This window comes from Pseudonaja textilis, chromosome 1 (assembly GCF_049901715.1).
Source record: "Pseudonaja textilis isolate UNSWEBS1 chromosome 1, rPseTex1.2, whole genome shotgun sequence".
Taxonomy (NCBI): domain Eukaryota; kingdom Metazoa; phylum Chordata; class Lepidosauria; order Squamata; family Elapidae; genus Pseudonaja; species Pseudonaja textilis.
Genome location: NC_141990.1, coordinates 224,728,486 through 224,748,445, shown reverse-complemented (window position 1 = coordinate 224,748,445; position 19,960 = coordinate 224,728,486). Strand labels below are relative to the sequence as shown.

The 19,960-nt window shown below is 42.6% G+C and overlaps 1 protein-coding gene across 11 annotated transcripts in view; it reads left to right on the top strand.

Moving 5' to 3' along the window:
• The first annotated feature begins 2,491 nt into the window (after positions 1-2,491).
• CNOT12 (CCR4-NOT transcription complex subunit 12) overlaps positions 2,492-19,960 on the top strand; it is a 33,171-nt gene continuing 15,702 nt past the window's right edge. For 2 of the 11 annotated variants that reach the window (XM_026719711.2, XM_026719709.2), the window contains exons 1-6: positions 2,504-2,744; positions 10,165-10,303; positions 11,436-12,210; positions 13,061-13,133; positions 14,337-15,758; positions 18,071-19,791. In XM_026719711.2, coding sequence (XP_026575496.2) covers positions 2,682-2,744; positions 10,165-10,303; positions 11,436-12,210; positions 13,061-13,133; positions 14,337-15,758; positions 18,071-19,791 — 4,193 coding nt within the window. In that variant the 5' untranslated portion in view covers positions 2,504-2,681. Of the gene's footprint in view, positions 2,890-2,972; positions 3,227-10,164; positions 10,304-11,435; positions 12,211-13,060; positions 13,134-14,336; positions 15,759-18,070; positions 19,792-19,960 lie in introns of those variants that run through there. The other 9 variants (XM_087920692.1, XM_026719712.2, XM_087920693.1 and 6 more) reach the window with 8 other exon arrangements.

The following is a 19,960-nucleotide window of genomic DNA, read 5'->3' as shown; positions in this document are numbered from 1 at the left end:
AATTTGCTGATAGAGGTTGCTCAAGAACAAGTAAGAACAGAGAGCCACTTTGAAAGAAACCCTATTGGAATCTGGACTTTTCAGAGTGGATTCTCCAAAGGATTATAAATTCTCTGGTAGAAGAGAGTCAGTTGGACTTGGAAAGCTAGCAAAGCAAAGCAATGAAAAAGGAGGCATTGCCTTGAATTTTGATACAGAAAATTGGGACATTGGAATTTTGAGTAAATCAGGTAGATACAAAGGGAAGACTTGGCCATACATTGCAAAATCACAAACTGTAAATGTGCCAGTCAGCACATATACAGAAAGAAATTTTGAAAGAAATGTCTGAGAGAATCAAACATAAAAATTACTGAAAACACACAAAATATAGAAAATAGCATTTACTGGGTAGATTGACTTCAGTTGTCTGACATTGAAACAAATGAAGGAAACAGGTATTTTGTAACTTTCTTGGACTAACAACAGTAAAGGAACTAGCAGTCCAGGAATATGCCACAGACTAAGAGTAGCAATGAAGGCCTTGAGGAAGCTATTCAGATGCCTGAATGTATCTATATAAAGATCAGAATCTGGCTAGCATTTGTTTCCCATTGTTGGCTTTTGAACAAATAGGACAGAAAGAATATTAAATGTTTTTGAACTTTGGTGTTGCAGAAAACTCACAGGAACACCATAAAAAGCTATGAAAATAAACAAATGGCTCATAGAACAAATCAATTCAAACCTTTCACTCATGGGATAAATGATCAGGCTCAAGTTATCACATTTTGGACACATTATGTGAAGATCTAACTATAAACCTAGGGCACCAAGGTGGTGCTACCACCAGCAGATGGATGCACTGTGCTACTGTACAAGGCTGATGGATCTACCATTGGTAAACCCGTAAGGCCAGGTTGGGGACAGATCATTCCAGAAATAATCTGGCTACAGGTAATTGAGTCTGCACCAACCTTATGGCACACAATAAACTGGCTATTGGGTTTATGCAACGCACAGTGCTAAAACGCAATGGGCTTAATGTGGTTCAGTGGTCCTTGCTGATAAGGGAGTAAGTTAATAGGTCACATATACTGTTGTTACATACTAAGCTTTCTCAAAAGTAAGAGCAGTGATGTCGGTGGTTAGAATGCAGCATTGCAGGCTATTCTGATGTCTGCTGGCTGCCAGCAGTTCGAGTCCCACAGGCTCACGGTTGACTCATCCTTCCGAGGTCAGTAAACTGAGGACCCAGATTGTTTGGGGACAATATACCGACTCTGTAAACTGCTTAGAGAGGGCTGGAAAGCACTGTGAAGCAGTATACAAGCACCATTGCTACTGCTAACTCATTTTAGAGCAGGGGTCTCAAACTCAATTTACCTGGGGGCCGCTGGAGGCAGAGTCCGGGTGAGGCTGGGCCGCATAAGGGATTCCACAAAGAACGTTGTTAAAAAAATATCCTCAAATGTCATCAACAGTTAATGATTTCTCCAATACATGAACTGTCCTGAACACATGAATGGAACATTGAATGAAGATCATGAACAGTTCCTCAGAACATGGCTTCTCCAGCTTACTCCTTGCTGCCAGAGATTTGACGCTTCCTCTCACATATCTGAGCCACATTTGGCTTGAGAGAGGAGGCACTTGAGACCCTCAGTATGGTTTGAAGATGATCATCAGTAAGTCTTGTTAAAGTTCAGGGTGGAGAAGAAGCCACGACGAGGAACAGCAGGCGGGACTTCCTTCAGAGGTCCATTCCCCCTGCGGACCGCACTAATATTATACTTTCATATCAAGGTGGGGGCCACAGGATATCGTCCTGCGGGCTGCAATTGGCCCGTGGGCCACGAGTTTGAGACCCGTTTTAGAGACTATGATGTCTAGCCTAAAAGAGAAGAAATATGAAAGAGTGACCTCCCAGCCCCAAAATAGTTGCCGGGGCAGACTATTACTAAGCACATTTTTCAGTCTTCGGACGTCTGAGCTCTCAGAAGAGAGCCTCACCCCATAGAGTTGCGATCATCGGTATCTGGGCAGAGCTTTAAGGATCAAGGGACTGCCTTCCTTTTGGGGTGGGTGTGGTGCCTGTTAGATGCTGCCTGCCCGTCTCCGTTGTAGCGGAGAGTCGAGATTAGTAACGCAGTTGATATATGTTTCTAGCCTCCAACCCACGTAGCTTTTCTTTTTCGGCAAGTACCGGTATATATATATTCTATATATCTATATCTATATCTGTGTGTTATCGAAGAAGGAAAGCTGCGTGGGTTGGAGGCTTGCGCGGGCAGGGACTTGCTTTCAAAGTTTTGCTCATTAGTCATAACTACAGGGGAACGCAACCAGCCAGAAGGAGCACCGCGTATTTATTGCGCATACTTCAAATGCAAATTACAGGCTCGTTAGCATCCATGCTTTTAGCGGGCGGGGAGCTGGTTGCAGAAATGCTTCAGGTTACAAAAGGGAGGCGCATCCGCACAGCCCCACCCTTCAGCCGTTCTCGGAGACCAGTTTTTTCCTTAATAAGGCGGCAGGCAACGGGTTCTCGTCCAACGTAAGCTGAGACTCCCTGCGATAGCCCGGCCTTTTCCCTCACCACTCTGGCCTCCTCGCCGTGACACGTGGGGTTGGGTGTCACCGAGGCCATGAATATGAAGTAGAGCGGGCGGGGCCAAGCCTGGGCCTTGAGAGGGAACGTCATGAATATGCAAACAGTGCAAGGATCGCCGGAGCCTCAGTCGGGCCCCAAACTGCGCAGCTTGGTAAGAAGCTGTTCGCGGACAGCCCCCTCTTTCTGCCCCCCCCTCCCCGAGGTGGTGGGGAGACGCGTGGTTCTTCTCGCATCTCGCGCGGGGAAATTTCGGCTTGCAGAAAGTGGCGGGGTGCCGGAGGCGCTCAGCGGGAGAGGTAGGGGGAAGGGGTGGAGGCCGAGGGTGGGGGGGGGAGAGATAAGGGGTGCAAGAAAGGGGGAAAGAGCCCGAAGGTACGCTGAGCGCATGTGGGGAAAAGAAAAGGGGAGGGAGGCCGTGACGACCATCCCAGATGTTAAAAGAGTTGGGATCTTGGAAACGGGAGGGGAAGGTTACGACGAGGGAGGAGAGGCGAGCCACCGCGGCGGCGATCTGTTCTGGAGACCCTAGTTGTTGCTTGCAAGGGTTTGTAAAAGGCCTGGTCTGAAGACTCTGACCGGCTCGTAGTAGGGGCGCAAGGATGGCGGACTGGCTGTAGCGGGAAGGCCAATGAGGTTGGTGCCATATGGTATGGGGCTGCGCTACTTGGTGTGTCGCCTGGACTCCCGGAGGCTGTTCCTTGCCCTGATTTTTCGCCGAAATTTGGAACCTTGTGGTGCCTCGTTTTCCTGTAGCTGGGGTCAATCTTATTTCTAAATTCCTCCTCCTCCTCCTCGTACTTTGCAACGCTACCTCTCTCCAACCGCACCCTCTCTTGGCTGAGGTTCCAGGTAGAGACACACACCTCCTTTTAAAACTTACCGAATAGCAATTAATGGAGGCAAGCTGTGTGACCCTAAAATACACCCTCTGACCTGTTCTTGAAACGCGTTCTTTCCCAGTCCCTGCCTTTCTTGGGAGAAGAGCAGTTTGAGTCAGTCAAGGATAATTCTTCAAACGGCATTTTGGCATCATGATTTCTGCCTTTGGTGGGGGACCAGTTGTTTACAATGCAGCTCCTTATCTGATAGGAACTCTTTGAGCAAATTCCTTGTGAGAAATCCCTCCACACCTTCCAGTTTTTAAAACCATCTCCTAATCTGCCTAACAGAATTGCTTGCATCCTTTGATCTTTAGGCAGCTTTTTGGCTTGGCTTTCAAAATCTTAAGATAACCTCCTCCGTCTGCCCTGTTTTTATTTGGATCTGTTACTCAGAAATCAGTTTGAACTAAAAGAGCCACCAACTATTCTTTCCCAGGAGGAGGAAAAAGAAAACCACAACAAGGGGGGAGTGGCTCAAGAGACTGGTTTCTCCACCAACCAGAAGGAACATCAGAAACTAAGGACAGTTATCTGGAGACTGGAAGGGTAACCCTTTGGTGTTCCTTTCAAGCAGAAGGAACAAGAGGCACATGTTGCTTTGCAAAGGGGCTGGAAGCAGCCAAGACCAGCCCAGTTTAAATTACATATAAATGCCAGCATATTGCTCTTCCTTTCCACTCCCTGTCTCTTGTGTGTGTCTTTTTGGGTTATGAACTAGTGGGCAGGGCCTTTCTCTTTTGGCGAATGTAAACTGCTTTGGAAGAGAGTTATACGAAAAGTGGTGTTAAAATAAGCCTTTAGCGTAAAATTTATGCTTGGGTTTTTATCAAGCCAGCTTGGTTTCATCTGAAACCCCTATTCTTGCAATTTTTAAAAAGTTCATCTGCGCCTACTTATATTTCCTCTACGTCTCTACTGCTGTCCTTTCCCCAAGGAGGCCCCTCTTGGTTAACCATCCCATGAGAGCTTTTAATCCTTGTTTTTATAACAATTGCGTGTGCGCTGTGATCATGCTGGGATTCTTTTTGTAGTCTTCTCTAACCATGGACATCAGGTGTATGGGCTTCAATTTCCCCTAGATTTCTTATCAGTGATCATTCTGAGTGGAAAAGTCTGAGAGTTGATGCACACACATCTGGAAATTCCCCCAATTCGGGAAGGCTGCTTTTTACAGGTAAATTTTTCACACATATAATAGAGATCAATGCCCTATCTGCCAACATTTTATAGACAGGTTAGTATGTAAAACAAGAATCCACAAATGGCAAGGGATTTCCTTGAATGTATATTATAGTTCAGACTGTATTACATGTTGGGGGAGGGGGCTCTTGAAAGACATGGTGATAACTTTCTCTACTTATTCTTTTTATTAATGAATTTGCTTAGAGAATTTATATAGCTACTCACTCACCGTGTCTCTGGGCGGCTTATAAAAAGTTAAAACCCAATTTACAAACAGTAAAAATATTACACCGCCCCCCTCCCTGTGACAGCAATTAATCAAACTACTTGGTAGACTCCCATCTCACTCTAGGTTCCTCATTGGCAAAACCAGATCTTTGGGGCCTTGAGAAAGAGTGTCAAAATGGAAGGCAGTCTAATTTCCGTGGAGGTGATATTCCAAAGGGAGGGAGCCACCACGGAGAAGGCCTTTCTTCTGGGTCCTGCCAGGCGTACCTCCTTGGAAGAGAGGACCATTGTCATTACTTTCTTTCATTGAAGAAGTAACCTCATTGCCTCGTTCCTTTAAGAGAAATGTGACCAAAGCAGAAATGTGATGAGGTATACAGCTGGGAACTTGGTTGAGTACTAATTGCATGAGTTCCCACATAATGAAGCACTTTCAGAAGAGATAGTTGTGCTAAGAAAACTTTACTTATTATCCACACCTGGAGTAGTTATCACTACTATGGAGGGAACCCAAATCCACTCAGCCCGTTCCCTATAAGTAAGGGTTCCCATGTGGCTGTTAACATTGTATGAAACGAGAATTCAATTTTATCTGTTTGGCAAGAGTTTCTACTTTTATCTATTTCTTCCTTTTAGCATAGAATTGCTGAAGGTGGAGGAAATGTTTAGTAAGTTTACCTTTCTCTGTCCATCCACTTCTGAAGAATGCTTATGTAAATAAATGATGAGTTCTAATTTTTTTATAGTAGAGTGGAAAAATCAGTCTCAGGTGTAATTTTGGAGGTAAATGTATCTGAAATGAATAGGGCTTTGTTAATTTCACCCATTTTTGTGTCTTCCTAGAGCTTCAAATTCTGGCTAGATTGAGTTTAGAACAGAGTGCAGGGACACTCCTTAGGGTGGTAAGAGGCAGAGTTTACATATTGTGAGTCACATTTTCAACCAAATGGAACAACTACTGGTAGGCTAGTTCAGTACAAGCGTATAAGAAATGTATATTGCAATAGAATGTTTATTCCTACATTATATCAATTACTGTTGATCGGCATTTTTAAATAGATAGAAAAAAAATTAGAATGCAATAATTCAGGGAAACTTGTTTAAATTTCTGGAAGCAAGTAAGGAACAAGACTTGATGTTGGAAAAGGCAACTAGAAGTATTGTATAGAACTGTATGTGTGAATGGCCCTCTTAGTTAAGAAGAAAGCCTTGTAGATATTATTGGATTATTATACTTTATAATGCTCATTGGCTGTGTAGACATGAGAGTTGACATCTAAACTGCTGTACCTGCAAGCCAAATGTCCCCATCTCTGCTCAAGAGAAATTGGTTTTGAACTAGCTGATCACAGGTTATACGGCGATAATCATGATGATGGTCATAGATGCTTAATCCACCAGTAGTGTAGAGAAGCCTACAAAATACGTCTTCTTTGGATTTTTCTGTAGGAGATATTTTATTTAATATCTTGGATGTATGAATATTTTACAACAGTTTATGTAGATATTTAACAGTGCCCTTTGGGCACTCTTGTCATTTCTATTTCTTGGTTCAGTTTTGGCACTTCTGCCTTCTTACATATACCTTTTGGCGTCTCTGTGTCTCAAGTTTCTTTATTCCATATTTTCTCTGCTCTTTGCTTGTTTCCCAGGATTTCCTCAACCAGATCCTTCTTATAATCCCAAAGGGAGGGGGTGGGGCTCTTGTGCAATTTAAAGTTGCAATGTCTCAAGTTGCAGTAGGTTTGATTCTGATTCAAGTTCTAGGAAACTCTTCTTTCTCATATTGCTTGTCATGTAATCGCTAGATGGATTTAGATCCTTCAGTTGAACTTTGTACTTCGCTATTACTTAATTTATCTGCCTTGGCTAAGTCACTGTCTCTCTCTGTTTTAGTTCCCTAAACAGAGGGAACTAATTTTGTCTTACATCACCAAATTCTAAGGAAGTATAATGAACATTTCTATATAGAAGGCAATAATTACTCTGATTTATAAACAACTTTTTTCTTTGCACACTGAATCTTTCTATTTTTCTTAGGTCCTTGTAGCTTAATACAATTCTGCAAATTTATTTTCTGCATATCTACTTTCCATCACTGGCCCAAGTCTCATTTGAATAATACGATGTATTTCCTTGGCCAAAAACTTTATTTGAAGATGCATTACAAATAATTTTAACTCCTCCCAACGTTTTTTTCTATGAGAAAGTACTTACAGATAGTCCTCAATCGAAGACCACAGTTGAGCCCAAAATTTCCGTTGCTAAGCAATATAGTTGCTAAGTGAGTCGTGTCTCATTTTACAATCTTTTTTTTGTTATGATTGTTAAGGAAATCACTAAAGTTATTGAGTGAATCAAGGGGTCATTAAATAAATCTGGCTTCCCCCATTGACTTTGCTTGTCAGATATTCCTAAGAAGGTTGCGGTTGACAATTCCAGGACTCCAGGATGCTGCAACCATTGGAAATACATGCTGGTTGCCCAGCACCTAAAGTTTGATCATGTGACTGTAGAGATGCTGCAATCGTCATGGCTGTGGAAACTGGTCTTAAGTCACTTTTTACGGTGCCATTGTAATTTTGAATGGTCATTAAGCAAATGGTTGTACATTGAGGACTACCTGCCTAGAAAAATTGGAGTTAATTATGGTTAGATTTTGCATCTGCCTGAGAGATTGTAATAGAAAAATTGATTTGTTTTAAAGGCTTTCAAACCAAAATGTAGAAGACCTATGAAAGGAAGCCTCCTGTCATCCCTCGACCCTTACCCCCAGGGTTCTTGCAACATGAAAAATGCTTCAAGAAAAGAATTTTGCTGTGATAATTTCTACCTATTCAAAAACACAATAAATTTTTTTCATCATGTGATATTCTCAGCCAAACAGAGCTTTTTTTTTTTTCCTGGTTCTGTGTTTACTCATTGTGCATATTTTCCCAAAGTATGTACTTCCTCTTTGAAGGTTACTTCATACTTATTTTATATGGATAACATTATTTTCGGTGCAGGGACAAAAGTTAAGTCACCTAATAACATGAATGCATTCTCTCTTTCTCCAAATACATTACTTTTCAGAGACAGGTAACACGTAGGTTAACCTTATGTGTGCACTGGCTGGATTGCTTGATAAAATACTGCTACATTTCCTTACTTTTTGCAGACTGAAATGTTTGTCAGTTTTACCCTGGTTGATGAACGTTTTCTGCAATCTGATTCTGTAGATACAATAGGACTACAACCCAGAAATGCCAACCCTTGTAACTACTGTGTGTCTTTATAGATCAAAACAGATTGAATAGCATGTATTGGATGGTACTTCAAGAGCTGTCTTTGCATAATTGGAATTAATATTAAGAAGAGAGAAAAGGCTACAAAGCAGCAGTAAGGTTCTGGTCTAGCTACTGCCTTGTTTAATGACTGTTGATCGATACAGTGGTGATAAAAGTAACTTTATAACCAGTCCTCGCAGACACAATCTTTGCATGTCTTGTAAGGCCAAGGAAGAGCAACCAGGATGATTAGGGGACTGGAGACTAAAACATATGAAAAACAGCTACAGGAACTGGGCATGGCTAGTCTAGTGAAGAGAAGGACCAGGGGAGACATGATAGCGGTAGTCCAATATTTGAGGGGCTGCCACAGGGAGGAAAGGGGTCAAGCTATTTTCTAAAGCACCCGAAGGCCAGGCCAGGAATAATGGATGAAAACCGAACAAGGAGAGATTTAACCTGGAAATAAGGAGAAACTTTCTGACAATGAGAACAATCAACCAATGGAACAGCTTGCCCTCAGAAATTGTGGGAGCGCCATCACTTGAGACTTTCAAGAAGAGATTGGGCTGCCATTTGTCAGAAATGGTATAGGTAGGGTTTCCCGCTTGGGCGGGGGGTTGGACTAGATGACCTACAAGGTCCCTTCCAACTCTGATTATCTGTTATCTGAAAGCTGAAGTAAGAACATAAGTACTGTGAGATTTCACTTAGCAACTGCTTCGTTTAATGATTGAGTTTTTGGTACCAATTCTGGTTGCTAAACAAGGACTACTTGTATGTGGGTGGTACAAAGATTCAACTTGAGTCCGTGTTATCCGCAGAAGAGGTTGGCTTGTAGATAGTAAGGGATGAGGTGAAGGACTAAGCAATAAGCAGTCAGTCTGTTCTTCAGTCTCCTTCATTCAGGCATGGAAGAAGTTGCTTGCTGGTCCCCAAGAGGCAGTCTGAGGATGGGGGTGTCTTTATGGTCTTTCAGGGATACTTTGTCTTCCTCCTCTTTGTCCACTGTGACAGTTCCCCCCATCTGACTGAGGGGGAGCTCTTCATGAGCCCTTCTGTGGCCTCATTCTGGGTCCAGTTCTGTTTTGAATACAGTCAATTGGAACAGTTTCTGCTACACACACTCTTCGTAATGCTGTTTTCCCTTCTTAGAGAGAGTTTGGCCCATTGTTGAAATCTAGTGGGAGGTCGTTGCTGTAGTGATGGGAGCAGGCCCCAGCTTTACCTCATTGAATTCCAGTGGCTTTGCCAAGTGATTGAGAAATCAGGAGAGGGGAAGCACTCCAGATGTTTACTCCTTGGCCTGCACAGTCTGGTTGGGAACATGTACAGCTGGGATGGCGCTGAGCTGAATTTCTCCCATTACTGGGGGTGGTGGTGGTGAAGAGAGGGAGGTAGCTGAAAGGAACTTGGAAGGAGGAGAATGGCTCCATCAGAACAGCAATCAAATGGGAGTGCTGTGGCAAAATGACAAGAGCTGACAGGAGAAAGAAAGAAAGAAAGAGCAGCAGAGGAGTGGAAGAGACAAATTCGGAATTAAATGGAGAGAATAGCAAGCTGGCAGAGGAGGAGAGGGTGCGACGAAGGTGGTGCAAGTACTATGTTGAACAGGGCAGCATAGGTTAGGAAACCTAAAACCTGATACATTTGAGGTTTTCTACTTTCAATGTGAGTCATGGGCTGGTTGCTTGTGAAAGTTGTGCTCCCTTCATCCTTGTTCCAGCCTGCCCTGGGAGTGGCCTAAAATGATATTCATTCTCTCTCTCTCTCTCTCTCCCTCCCTCCCTCCCTCCCTCCCTCCTCTTTCTCTCTCAGAAACAGAAAGACAAGGAATAGTACCTCGTATTAAAGCTACAACCAAGCTAAAAATAGTACACAAAAGTATTGGGGAAATTTCATTTTGATGGTTTAATATCAGTGCTGTGCCACCTGATAAGAAGCCTTGGTTATCTCTCAAGAGGATTTTGCAAATTGCCTAACCTCCTTTTTGTATCTGTGTCTGTCTTAGGGGCTGGCCTTTATGCTGACTTCTGAGTCATCACCTGATGTGATGGATCCTAAGCCTCAATCGCTGTGTTCTTCCTTTTCCATTACCGCTGCCAATGGCCGTAAAGACTCTAAACTACCATCAAGCAGCTCTGAGATAGGTATATTCCAAAGGACAGCAGAACTGGGTTCCTTACCACATGACAACCGGCCAGGTTTTCTATTGATAATAAGGGAGTGGTTCTCCTAAGAATTAAGTGCTGAATGTTATATGAAATGACTCTTTTTGTGGTATTGCAATTTATGCATAATTCTCCTTCCCACTTCTGAAATATTAAACACTAAATTAAAGGGCACTTTAATTCCATGCTGTAGGTTCAGGAAGATTTTGTTGTTACTTTCAGGACACAGATTAGGATTCTTAACATTCCACTCCTCCTATAGTCTAAAGCAGTGCTCCCTATACCTGGGTAAACCCAACATTAAAATGGATAAAAATTTATTTTTCTTTGGGTAATGGGTTCATGTGTTGTTATCCAATCACAGCAAGAACATTTAAATTGACCTTAAATATTTTGCCTACATTGGGTAAACAGGACTTTCTGATACATAATTTTGGGTAATGAAGGAAAAAAAGGGGGGGGAATTGCTGGCCTGAAATGATATAATCATAAAGCCATGAGCTTTAACCATGGGAATTTGGTGGTCCTATCAAGAATTGATCTTACTTTTTAGCCTGAGACTCTTGCACCTTAAAATGAAGCCGACGGGGTCTTTCATGGGCTATGCTGTATTTTTCTTTGTCACTGGGAATTTGCAGGCTTGGTAAGCTGTCCAGTGTGACCTGGGTCTCAGATTGCATACAGTCTTTGTGGAAAACATTAACAAATCATGCTCACTTTATGCCCCTCTCCCCAATACTGCCACTCCATTTTTAGCTCAACATTGCTTACGGCTTCTTATTAGAGAAAAGCAATGATGTTTGAAATACATGCGTATTATTGCACTTGTCTAATCACAGATTCTTGCAATCTCTGAACAAGCTTCCACTGCTAAAAGGATGAGAGGACTTAAATCTTTTCAGAAGCAAGCTACTCTAGGCTTGCCAGGAAGACAGTGGACTGTTAAACCTTTCCTCAGCATAGAGCACAGATTCAATCATATCCCCTGAAAATTGGGAAATTAAGCATAAAGGGCTTTTAGTAACACTAATTTAGGCTAAGAATTCTTGTACTGGAGTCTTATAATGTAATTGCCACGTGTTAACGATTTCTTATTAAATGCTTCTCTCAGGGGATGCCCGCCCAAAGCCACCTGTGAAACCCAAGCCTTGTGTTCTTCCTAAGCCAGCTGTGCCAGTGAAGCCTATGCCTGGACTGCGGCAGACTCTTTCTGAGGTCCCTTCAGCAGAAAAGATCAATTTGTTGGCTGGGCCTAAGCCCTATAGCAGTGGAGCTGGCAGTGCCGTAAAGCGCCTCTCCTTTAACCTGAAGTGCTCTCCAAGAGAAGTTACCAATGGGAAAGAGGCTCCATCTTCTTTCTCCACTGCAAGCAAGTCCTCTGCAGATAAAGAAGATGCTGAGCCCACCAAAAAATCCAGTGCTATTGAAACAGCTCCCAAGGAAGAATGTAGAGAATCCTCCAGTGTAGCCAAATGCACACTCCCCTTCAAAGTGAAACCAGTGCCCGTAGCAACTAAGCCAGAACGTTTTCCTGGGACCACAGTGGAGGAAATCTTGGCCAAAATAGAAAAACCCAGTGAGAGTTCACCCAGCTTTGACCGGCCTCGGCTGGTACGCTCTTTCTTCAGCCAGGATGGTGGTTCAAGTGTTCACCTAGGGCCTAAGGGTTATGTTGCTTTCCGGAGAAGCTCCAGTGGAGAAGAAGGAGTAGGAACAGATTCAGAAGGACTTGCTTACCGAGTTTCCTGTGAAATTAAGGAGAGGAGTTTGTCAAGGAACAAGGAATTAAAGGAAGAAAACAGGAGCTTAAATGAGCAGCATGCGTCGGAATCTCAACAGCCAGAGACAGAGGTCAAAAGAAATGAGATCTTCCTTCCTACAGACAGGTGAGGGTCATATAACCAGAATGGACCATGCTGAGTAGCCTTGAATTCAGCTTTGCTATGAGACTCATCAAATACATTCTTAGAACAGAGATTGATTCTAGATTAGTAGGTGTTCTAGTGCTAGCATTCCAAGAAAAATGAAATTAATGCACCAAATGTATCCGGCTGTTTCTTTTTTTTCTTTTTTTGTTCTTTTACCTTTGGCATTAGTGGGGGGTAAATGCTTTCTTTAATACAGTAATAAAAGATAAGGTTACTACATTTTTTAAGATTCAAGCCCTCCTATATATCCATACTTGGGTCAGTCTCATTCAATTTGATGTGACTTTTCTCTGACTAATCATGTCTGAAATTGAGCCTATTTCTCATGGTTCCATCTTTTGCCAAATCACAGATATAAAGAATATAGGGTTGCAAGAGATGGCAGCTCTCAGATCTAAGTGATTTGTTGATAAGCAGAGAAAATGACATCTGATGAAATACAAGATACTTGGAATATTCAGCGAGACTTAACATTTCCATATTTTTTGTGCTTTAATGCTGCAATCAGTTCATTTAGAATCAGTCCCTCAGTCACTAAGAGCTTCCTCATTCTTATGTAGATTGCATGTGTGTTTGGCATGATGCCCTTAATTTTTGCACTTAACAGTATAATCCATTTATTTAGATTAGGCATGAATAGCTAGCTTCTCCATTGTTAAGTAGATTGTACATGGGATAGGCACAATGCCCTTATCCTTATTTCTGGTGTTTGTGGTTGTTGATTTACTTGGTATTCATCCTCCCTTCATAATAATAGAAGTAATAAAAGGTGATTCTGTTCTGTAACGATAACACATCTTTCTCTTAGCAGCTCCAGCCAGCCTAGCGTGAGCTGTGAAGGAGACCAAGTTGAATCCAGCAGCCCACCGTCTTCTCCTGGTGTGAGTTATCTGCAGCTGGGCAATTCCTCCATTGGTCTCTCTCCTCCCAGGCTCTCTTCTGTCTCAGGGGTATCTGCCACCTCTCTTCTTCCAGGCTCCCTCTCTGTAGGGTGCGTGTCTCCTTTCTCTACTAATGCTTCTCTTCAAGAAGAAGCGGGGAACTTTTCATGCATCAGTATTGGTTATCTTAGCCCAAACTTGTTGCTCTTTGGGGGCACAGGCTATGGCATTGTAAACAGAAGAAACAATTCTATAGGCCGATATGTTCAAGTGCTTGATGTTTCAAAGTGAAATATTCAGCTCTGCTAGCTGTGTTAGATGTTATCACCTGTAATTTATATTTTCCCATGCTGAATGGCATTGCCCAGAGTGCAGAAATCTTAGCTATGCTGGTTAGTAGATTGTGAGAGTCTAGGTAGTAATTTCAGTACTTTTTTTGTTTTTTACTAATCATATCCAAGCAAGGAAGAATAGAGCAATGTTTCTTCAGATCTTAAAAAAACAAACGAGCCCAAGCTAACTACACAGAGAGAACCAAAGCTAGTACAAAGTTACAGGGCCATGGCCAGAGGGAAGGGAGTAGTTATGACTCACAGTATGTAGTTCAATGACCTGCCAGGTATGTATGAAACAGTTCCCACTGCTCGGCTTGTAGCCAAATTCGCTAGTAGAGAAGGCCCAGCAGCCTCTTGCTGGTTGCTGTGAATGGGTGCTGGTAATGATTAACTCCATTTGCCTTACTTCAGGAAAGAGAGCCATCAGCTCATTAGGTGTGTTTAATTTAGCTCTCCTTTGTGTTGTACACTCTCTCTCTCTTTTTGTAAATCTAATCAAAAAGAAGGCAAATGCTGAGGTGGGTGGGGCCTGGACTTTTGTTGTTACTTCACAGTGTTGACTGATTTCTTCAGCTTCTCTTTTTCCCTTCCTGCTCTGCTCTTTGCATTTCATTATCTTCTGGCTTTAACAATATAGGGCAGATACTTTGGAGGGGGGCTTTCAAGGTAGTTTTTGATGTGTAAAAACAGGAAGATGCTGCACATGGAGTGATTCAATGAAAAGGGATATAATTGGGCCCAATAGTAATAATTCTTGGTCTGTAGGATACAAGATGATCAAGTTCTAAGATTTTGCTAGATTGTTTCGGAAGTTTTCAGGGAAAGGAAGTAATTTAACTTGTTCTTCCTGTGTGTGTCTTTCCCCTAGACCAAGTTCTCTTCCAGAGTCACACCTGGATCTCCTGATGCCCCTTCTGAAACAACCCAACCCCCTGGTGCTCCATACCTTCCAACAGATGTCCCATGTAGTGAAGCTTTGCTTCCACCAGGCTCCCCTGATGGATCTGCTAAATCCTCCAGAAGTCCTCTGGTAGACTCTGTCAGTCATGTTCAGTTTGCAGATTCCCCTGTAACCATTGCAGATCCCTGGCCTCCAGGATCCCCTATTAAGACTTCTCCAGGACAGTCCTTGGTTTCAGACTTGGCAGATGTTTCTTCAAGTTACTCTGAAGTCCCTCTTCTCCCTGAGCATACTGCTAGTTTGAGCCATCCACCCGTTGAATATAATCTGCAGTCTCACCAATGTCTTACAGGAGTCTCGGAATCCCCTGGCTCCCCTAGCATTCTTTCAAAGTGCCATGTTTATTCTGATCAGCCTCCAGGTTCCCCTTCATGCATACCAGACACCCTACTCAACAGGGAAAGAGCTTATCTCAAAAATCAAGCACAAATTCTTCCTCTTAAGGAGAAGGCTCCCCTGCTAAATCAGCGGCGTGCTTCAGAGGGAGTAGTGCAACCACAAGGTAAAAAAATGGTGAGGGAAGAACTAGGAGGTTCCTTAGCTGCACTGCCAAGAGAGAAAGACCCATCTGTAGAGCAGACTTTGGGAGGAGAGTCCAGTTGGAGTCTGTCACAATCATTTGAATGGTCATTCCCTAACCAGGGACTGGAGTTGGGAGGGAAGAGACTAGTATCTCCTCCCAACTCTCCCATTCAGGAACACGATGATGACGACCTTTTGGAAGCAGAATTGGGTGGAGAGATCCCTCCCATTCAAGGATCATATCAAGAGGCAGGTTCAGAAGGACAAATCGGGAAAGAGGAGGAGACTGAGACTAGTGAGCACAGTGCCAATAAGGAATCTGAAAGGAACTGGAAGAAGATTGAGGGGCAGTTAGAAACCCAATCTACTCTTGAGTTGTCAGCACCTGGTGGTCCCTCTGTTCAGAGAAAGATTGGTAGCCCTAATCTAAAGGGCCCAGTGGAGGTTGAAGAGGTTACTGTTCAAGAGGATCATGATGATTTCCTCCAATTTTCCCCAAACTATGAGGAAGAGGCTCTACGAGCAATGGAGCCATTACCAAGTGTAGAAGAAACTGCTCCTCCTGCAGAGTCTTGCATCTTGTTCTCAGAAAGCGCCCAGGTACAGACAGCTGATACCTGTCAGGAAGAATGTGATGCCCTGGGTATGGCACAGGAAGCCAAGATGGGGAACTCTGACCTAGTGGGTGGAATTGAACCTGATCCTAGTTCACATTGGCTAGATGAGCTTCTGGCATCTCCTCCACCTAGCGCTGATGATACAAAGAAAAGAAGTACATCCGAGGTAGAAGACCCCACAGGACCACAGGTAAAAACATTGTACTCGGTATTAATTTTATGGAAGGCAGTGTTCTATTCAAAAAGAGTTGGGATGAGAAGATCTTATTGGCATTAAACTTCCTCAGCGCCTAAGAATGTGGCATAGAAGGCGTTAAATGGACACAAGCATGTTTAGATGAGTAAACATTCCTGCCCAGTTAGATGACTGAGCCAGGGCTTGTCTTTAAGAACAGCAGGCTGCCTTTTTTTGAGTAAGCTGCAAAGTAGTTAAACTGGTTGGGTGGTTGCAGAATGTACAAGGGCAGAGGCTGAGCCAAAAGGTGCTGCCATATGAAATAATCCTCCAGTCATCTGGGAGAAGTTAATTTTTCTCTTCCCGGATCCAGTTCTCTTTGTGCATGAACGATACTCTTGATTGTTGGATTTCTTGGTTATTAAGACGTTATAGTTTGGATCCATTACAGTCTTGTCCAAAAGTGAATGTAGTTGTTCTCAGTTAAGAAGGACTTAAGTTATATACATTGTGTCAATTATTGAGTGAGACTTTATTCCATTAAGGGCCCATTGATGTAGTCATTAAAGCTGAAGAATCAAGAGCATTGATAGATTTAGGACTTGATTAATTTCCATTGAAAATTAATTTTCCAGTTTGAAATTTGAATGGAAATTCCTGATATTGGCTGTTCTAATCTCTCTTCGCAACTGCAACAAATATGTTCCCATTGGGCCATATAAACTTCTCTATACTTTTCTCATCTTTCTTGCCAAAATATCTGAATTATTCCTTAAAGGTGATTGCTTATTTTTAATGGCATATTTCATTTTTATACAGCATACTGCTTTTCTATTTCAAAACGTGAGAATTTGTTTTGTCTTTGGGTATTCGTAACATACTGCATCTATGTATGATTGGATATAGCTTTCAAACCTATTGATAACATGTGTAACTGTAAATAGGATCGTAATACATGAATTATGTGTAGAGATAGAATGGTCTTACTATGGGAAATGGCTTCTATTAAGAAACAGTTCATGCGTAGCTTGGGAATGTAGAAAGCTACTGTGAAAAAGTCAGAGCCCCTTGTCCATCTAGTTCAGTATTGTCTCATCAAGTACCATATTTTTCACACTATAAGACGCACCTGACCATAAAACACACCTAGGTTTACAGGAGGAAGACAGGCAATGACAAAGACAGAAGAGGCAGGGTTCAACACTGCAAAAGGACCCCGCCACGGCAGCCTGTATTTTTCATTCCATAAGATGCATAGACATTTCCACCAAAAAATTTTTTGGGGAGGATGCGGGGGGTTGGAAGTGCGTCTTTTGGAGCGAAAAATGTGGTGCTTTAGACTTTTCACAATTGGGACTAATTTTTATTTCTAATCTTGACTTTTGGATCAAATGTTGAAGGTTTCACCAAACATTTATATGATATAGACTGTCCTAGTTGTTGATCCTGACTGGCCAATTGAAAGTCGCTGGTCCATACACAAGGTGGGGAATTTGTAGCTCTCATTAAACTGAACTATAGATCTGAGCTGCTCCAGTAACATTGGACATTATGAAATTGCTGCGAATTATACAGTTCAGCGATATTTGGAGAACCACACATGTTTACCTCTTAATATCTGAATGATTTTAAAAATGGCTGTCAAAGGTCTTTCCCAGGTTGAAGTAGTTCTCAACTTGAAACCGCTTGTTTAGTGACCATTTGTGTCAGCTTTGGTTCTGTATTAGCACCAGAAGCTTCCATGCTGCTACAACACTGAAAAAAGGGACTTGATCAGTTTTCAATGACTGTTGCAGCATCCCCCATGGTCACATGATCAATATTCAGACACTTGGCAACTGGCTCTTATTTATGACAGCTGCAGTGTCCTGGAGTCACATGATCCCCTTTTGCAACCTTCTGACAAACAAAGTCAATGGGGAAGCCACATTCACCTAATAACCATGTTACTAACTTAACAGTTGCGACGATTCACTTAACAACTGTGGAGAGAAAGATCATAAAATGGGGGAAAACTTCAATTAACAATGCCTTAGCATCAGAAATTTTGGTCTCAGTTGTGGTCGTTAGTCGAGGACTACCTGTATACAAGCTGAAACCAGTATCTTTTGTGGGCAAACTATGGACTTTTGCTAAAATATTTTGATTTTTTTAAAAAGTAAAATATGAATAGTTCCTAGATTATTTTTCTCCGCTTTGTATCCTTTGTACTTCTTGTGATTCACCTCTCTCTTAATTTATTATCCCCAACCCTTTGTCCATAAGAATCTCATACAGTTTTTCCCTTTGCCTTGTTTCCCCCCTCTTTTTTTATTTTATTTTTTTAGGATCTTCTGGGATGGTCACGGAAGGACCTTCATAGCGAGTTTGGCATTGTAGGGGCTGATCATTCTGATACCTTTCGCTTGGACTGGACCGCCGATGTGACCAAAGTTAAATGGCTCGGAGAAATGGAACAGGATCGAGAGTTTGGCACTGGCTCACAGGACTGGCCAAACTCCTACCCTATTGGTAATGCCAAAAGTCAGGATTTGGAATTTGGTACCAGCCAGCAAGAATGGGCTAGAGGATCACCACTACTGGGCAGTTCCAGTCCAGTGCAAGAAGAGTGGCTTGCTTCTTACGGTAGCCATTGTGCTGATCATCCAACTGAGGAATCAAATTGGAGCAGCACCTACAGCATCCCTACTGCTGAGGGTCAGCACGCAGAACCCTATATAAGGAAGCCCGGCTGGCCTAGTCTCTGCCATGCTGGCAGTGATCAACAGAGCAGTGAGTTTGTTGCAGTTGAGAAGACAGATTGGAGCAGCCAATATCATGATGCTGCTGCTACAGTGACTGACTGGCCAAAGTATCAGATGGAAAATGTCAGTTGTCCAGAATCAGATGTCAGCCCCGAATCGGCAAAGGTGCCTAGCGAATACACTATTGAGAGCCAGCTGGAAACAGAGTTCAGTGTAAAACTTTCAGATGACAGGGCCCCAGTTTCTCTGTTCAGTGCCAGCCATTTAGGTTGGCCTAGTGAATCTGATTCTGGCAGTGGTACCAGTCAACCACAAAGAGAATTCAGTGCCCATCAAGTGGAACTGTCTAGTGAACCTCAGAAGCACCCAGAAGCTCAGCTTAGTTTTCAGCAGGACTTGGGACCTGAAACATACGGCTTTGATGATGGCAGTTATCCAGAGTCTAAACTGAATGTCAAACGGTATGACTTGCCTAGTAGGTGTGATACAGAAATTGCCCAGAATCAAGGCAGTGAGTTCAGTGCTGGTAAGTCAGATGGAGCCAAAGAATACGATAGGGAGATGGGTTGTAGAATTGAAATAGATGGTGGCATCAAAGGCAGTAACTCTCAAATGGAGGTAGATAATCAGGAATTCTATGCCCGAAGACCAGTCTGGTCTGATGAATACTGCCTGGGTAAATTTGAACCACGAGAGGATAGTTTTACTATTGATAGAGGAGATTGGATCAAAGACTCTAAGTTATCAGAAAGTGAACAGAATGATACTACAGGACAGGACCTAATAGCTGGATTTGTCTCATTAGATTTGTCTGATCAAAAAGTCACAGTCAATTTAGAGGAATCAACTGACAACTTAATACATCAGGCTGGGAATTTAACAAATTTGGCCATGGGTGAACCCCGAGGAATTGGAGAAGGTGAACCTGAATGGACTCAACATCTTGACACTGGAGAATTGGCTATCTCCGGTGACTTAAAACTTGAGAGCTTAGAAGCTTATAAAAAACCTGTGGAGAAGCACCTTGACTGGGTCCCTCCTTTTGGCGTGGAAACTTCATCTGCCTCATCAAATACAAGATTGGTAGATGCAGAAGGAGGCAGAGAACCTGATGTTGGACAAGCAGATTTCATGAACAATATGGATGTATCTGACAGCGAAAAGATAGATATATCTGATTTGAGACCCAAAGCTTTGGATGGGGCTGAAGTGGCATATAGGGATGAGAGATGTCTTTTGGGGACTACTGGTTTGGAAGATGATGTGATGCAGCATCAAGGAGCAACACCAGTATGTGGAGAGAGGTAAAAACTGTTACAATTATTTGATAGTTGAGATGCAAAGAAGGAAGCAATGGACAAAGACAAGGAATTAAAAGTAGCAATTAATTTTGCTCTTGCATTTATTTGTTAATCAACTATGGTGAATGAGTAATTGCTCATATCTTATTGTGTTTGGCTGTGCTTCCTTTCA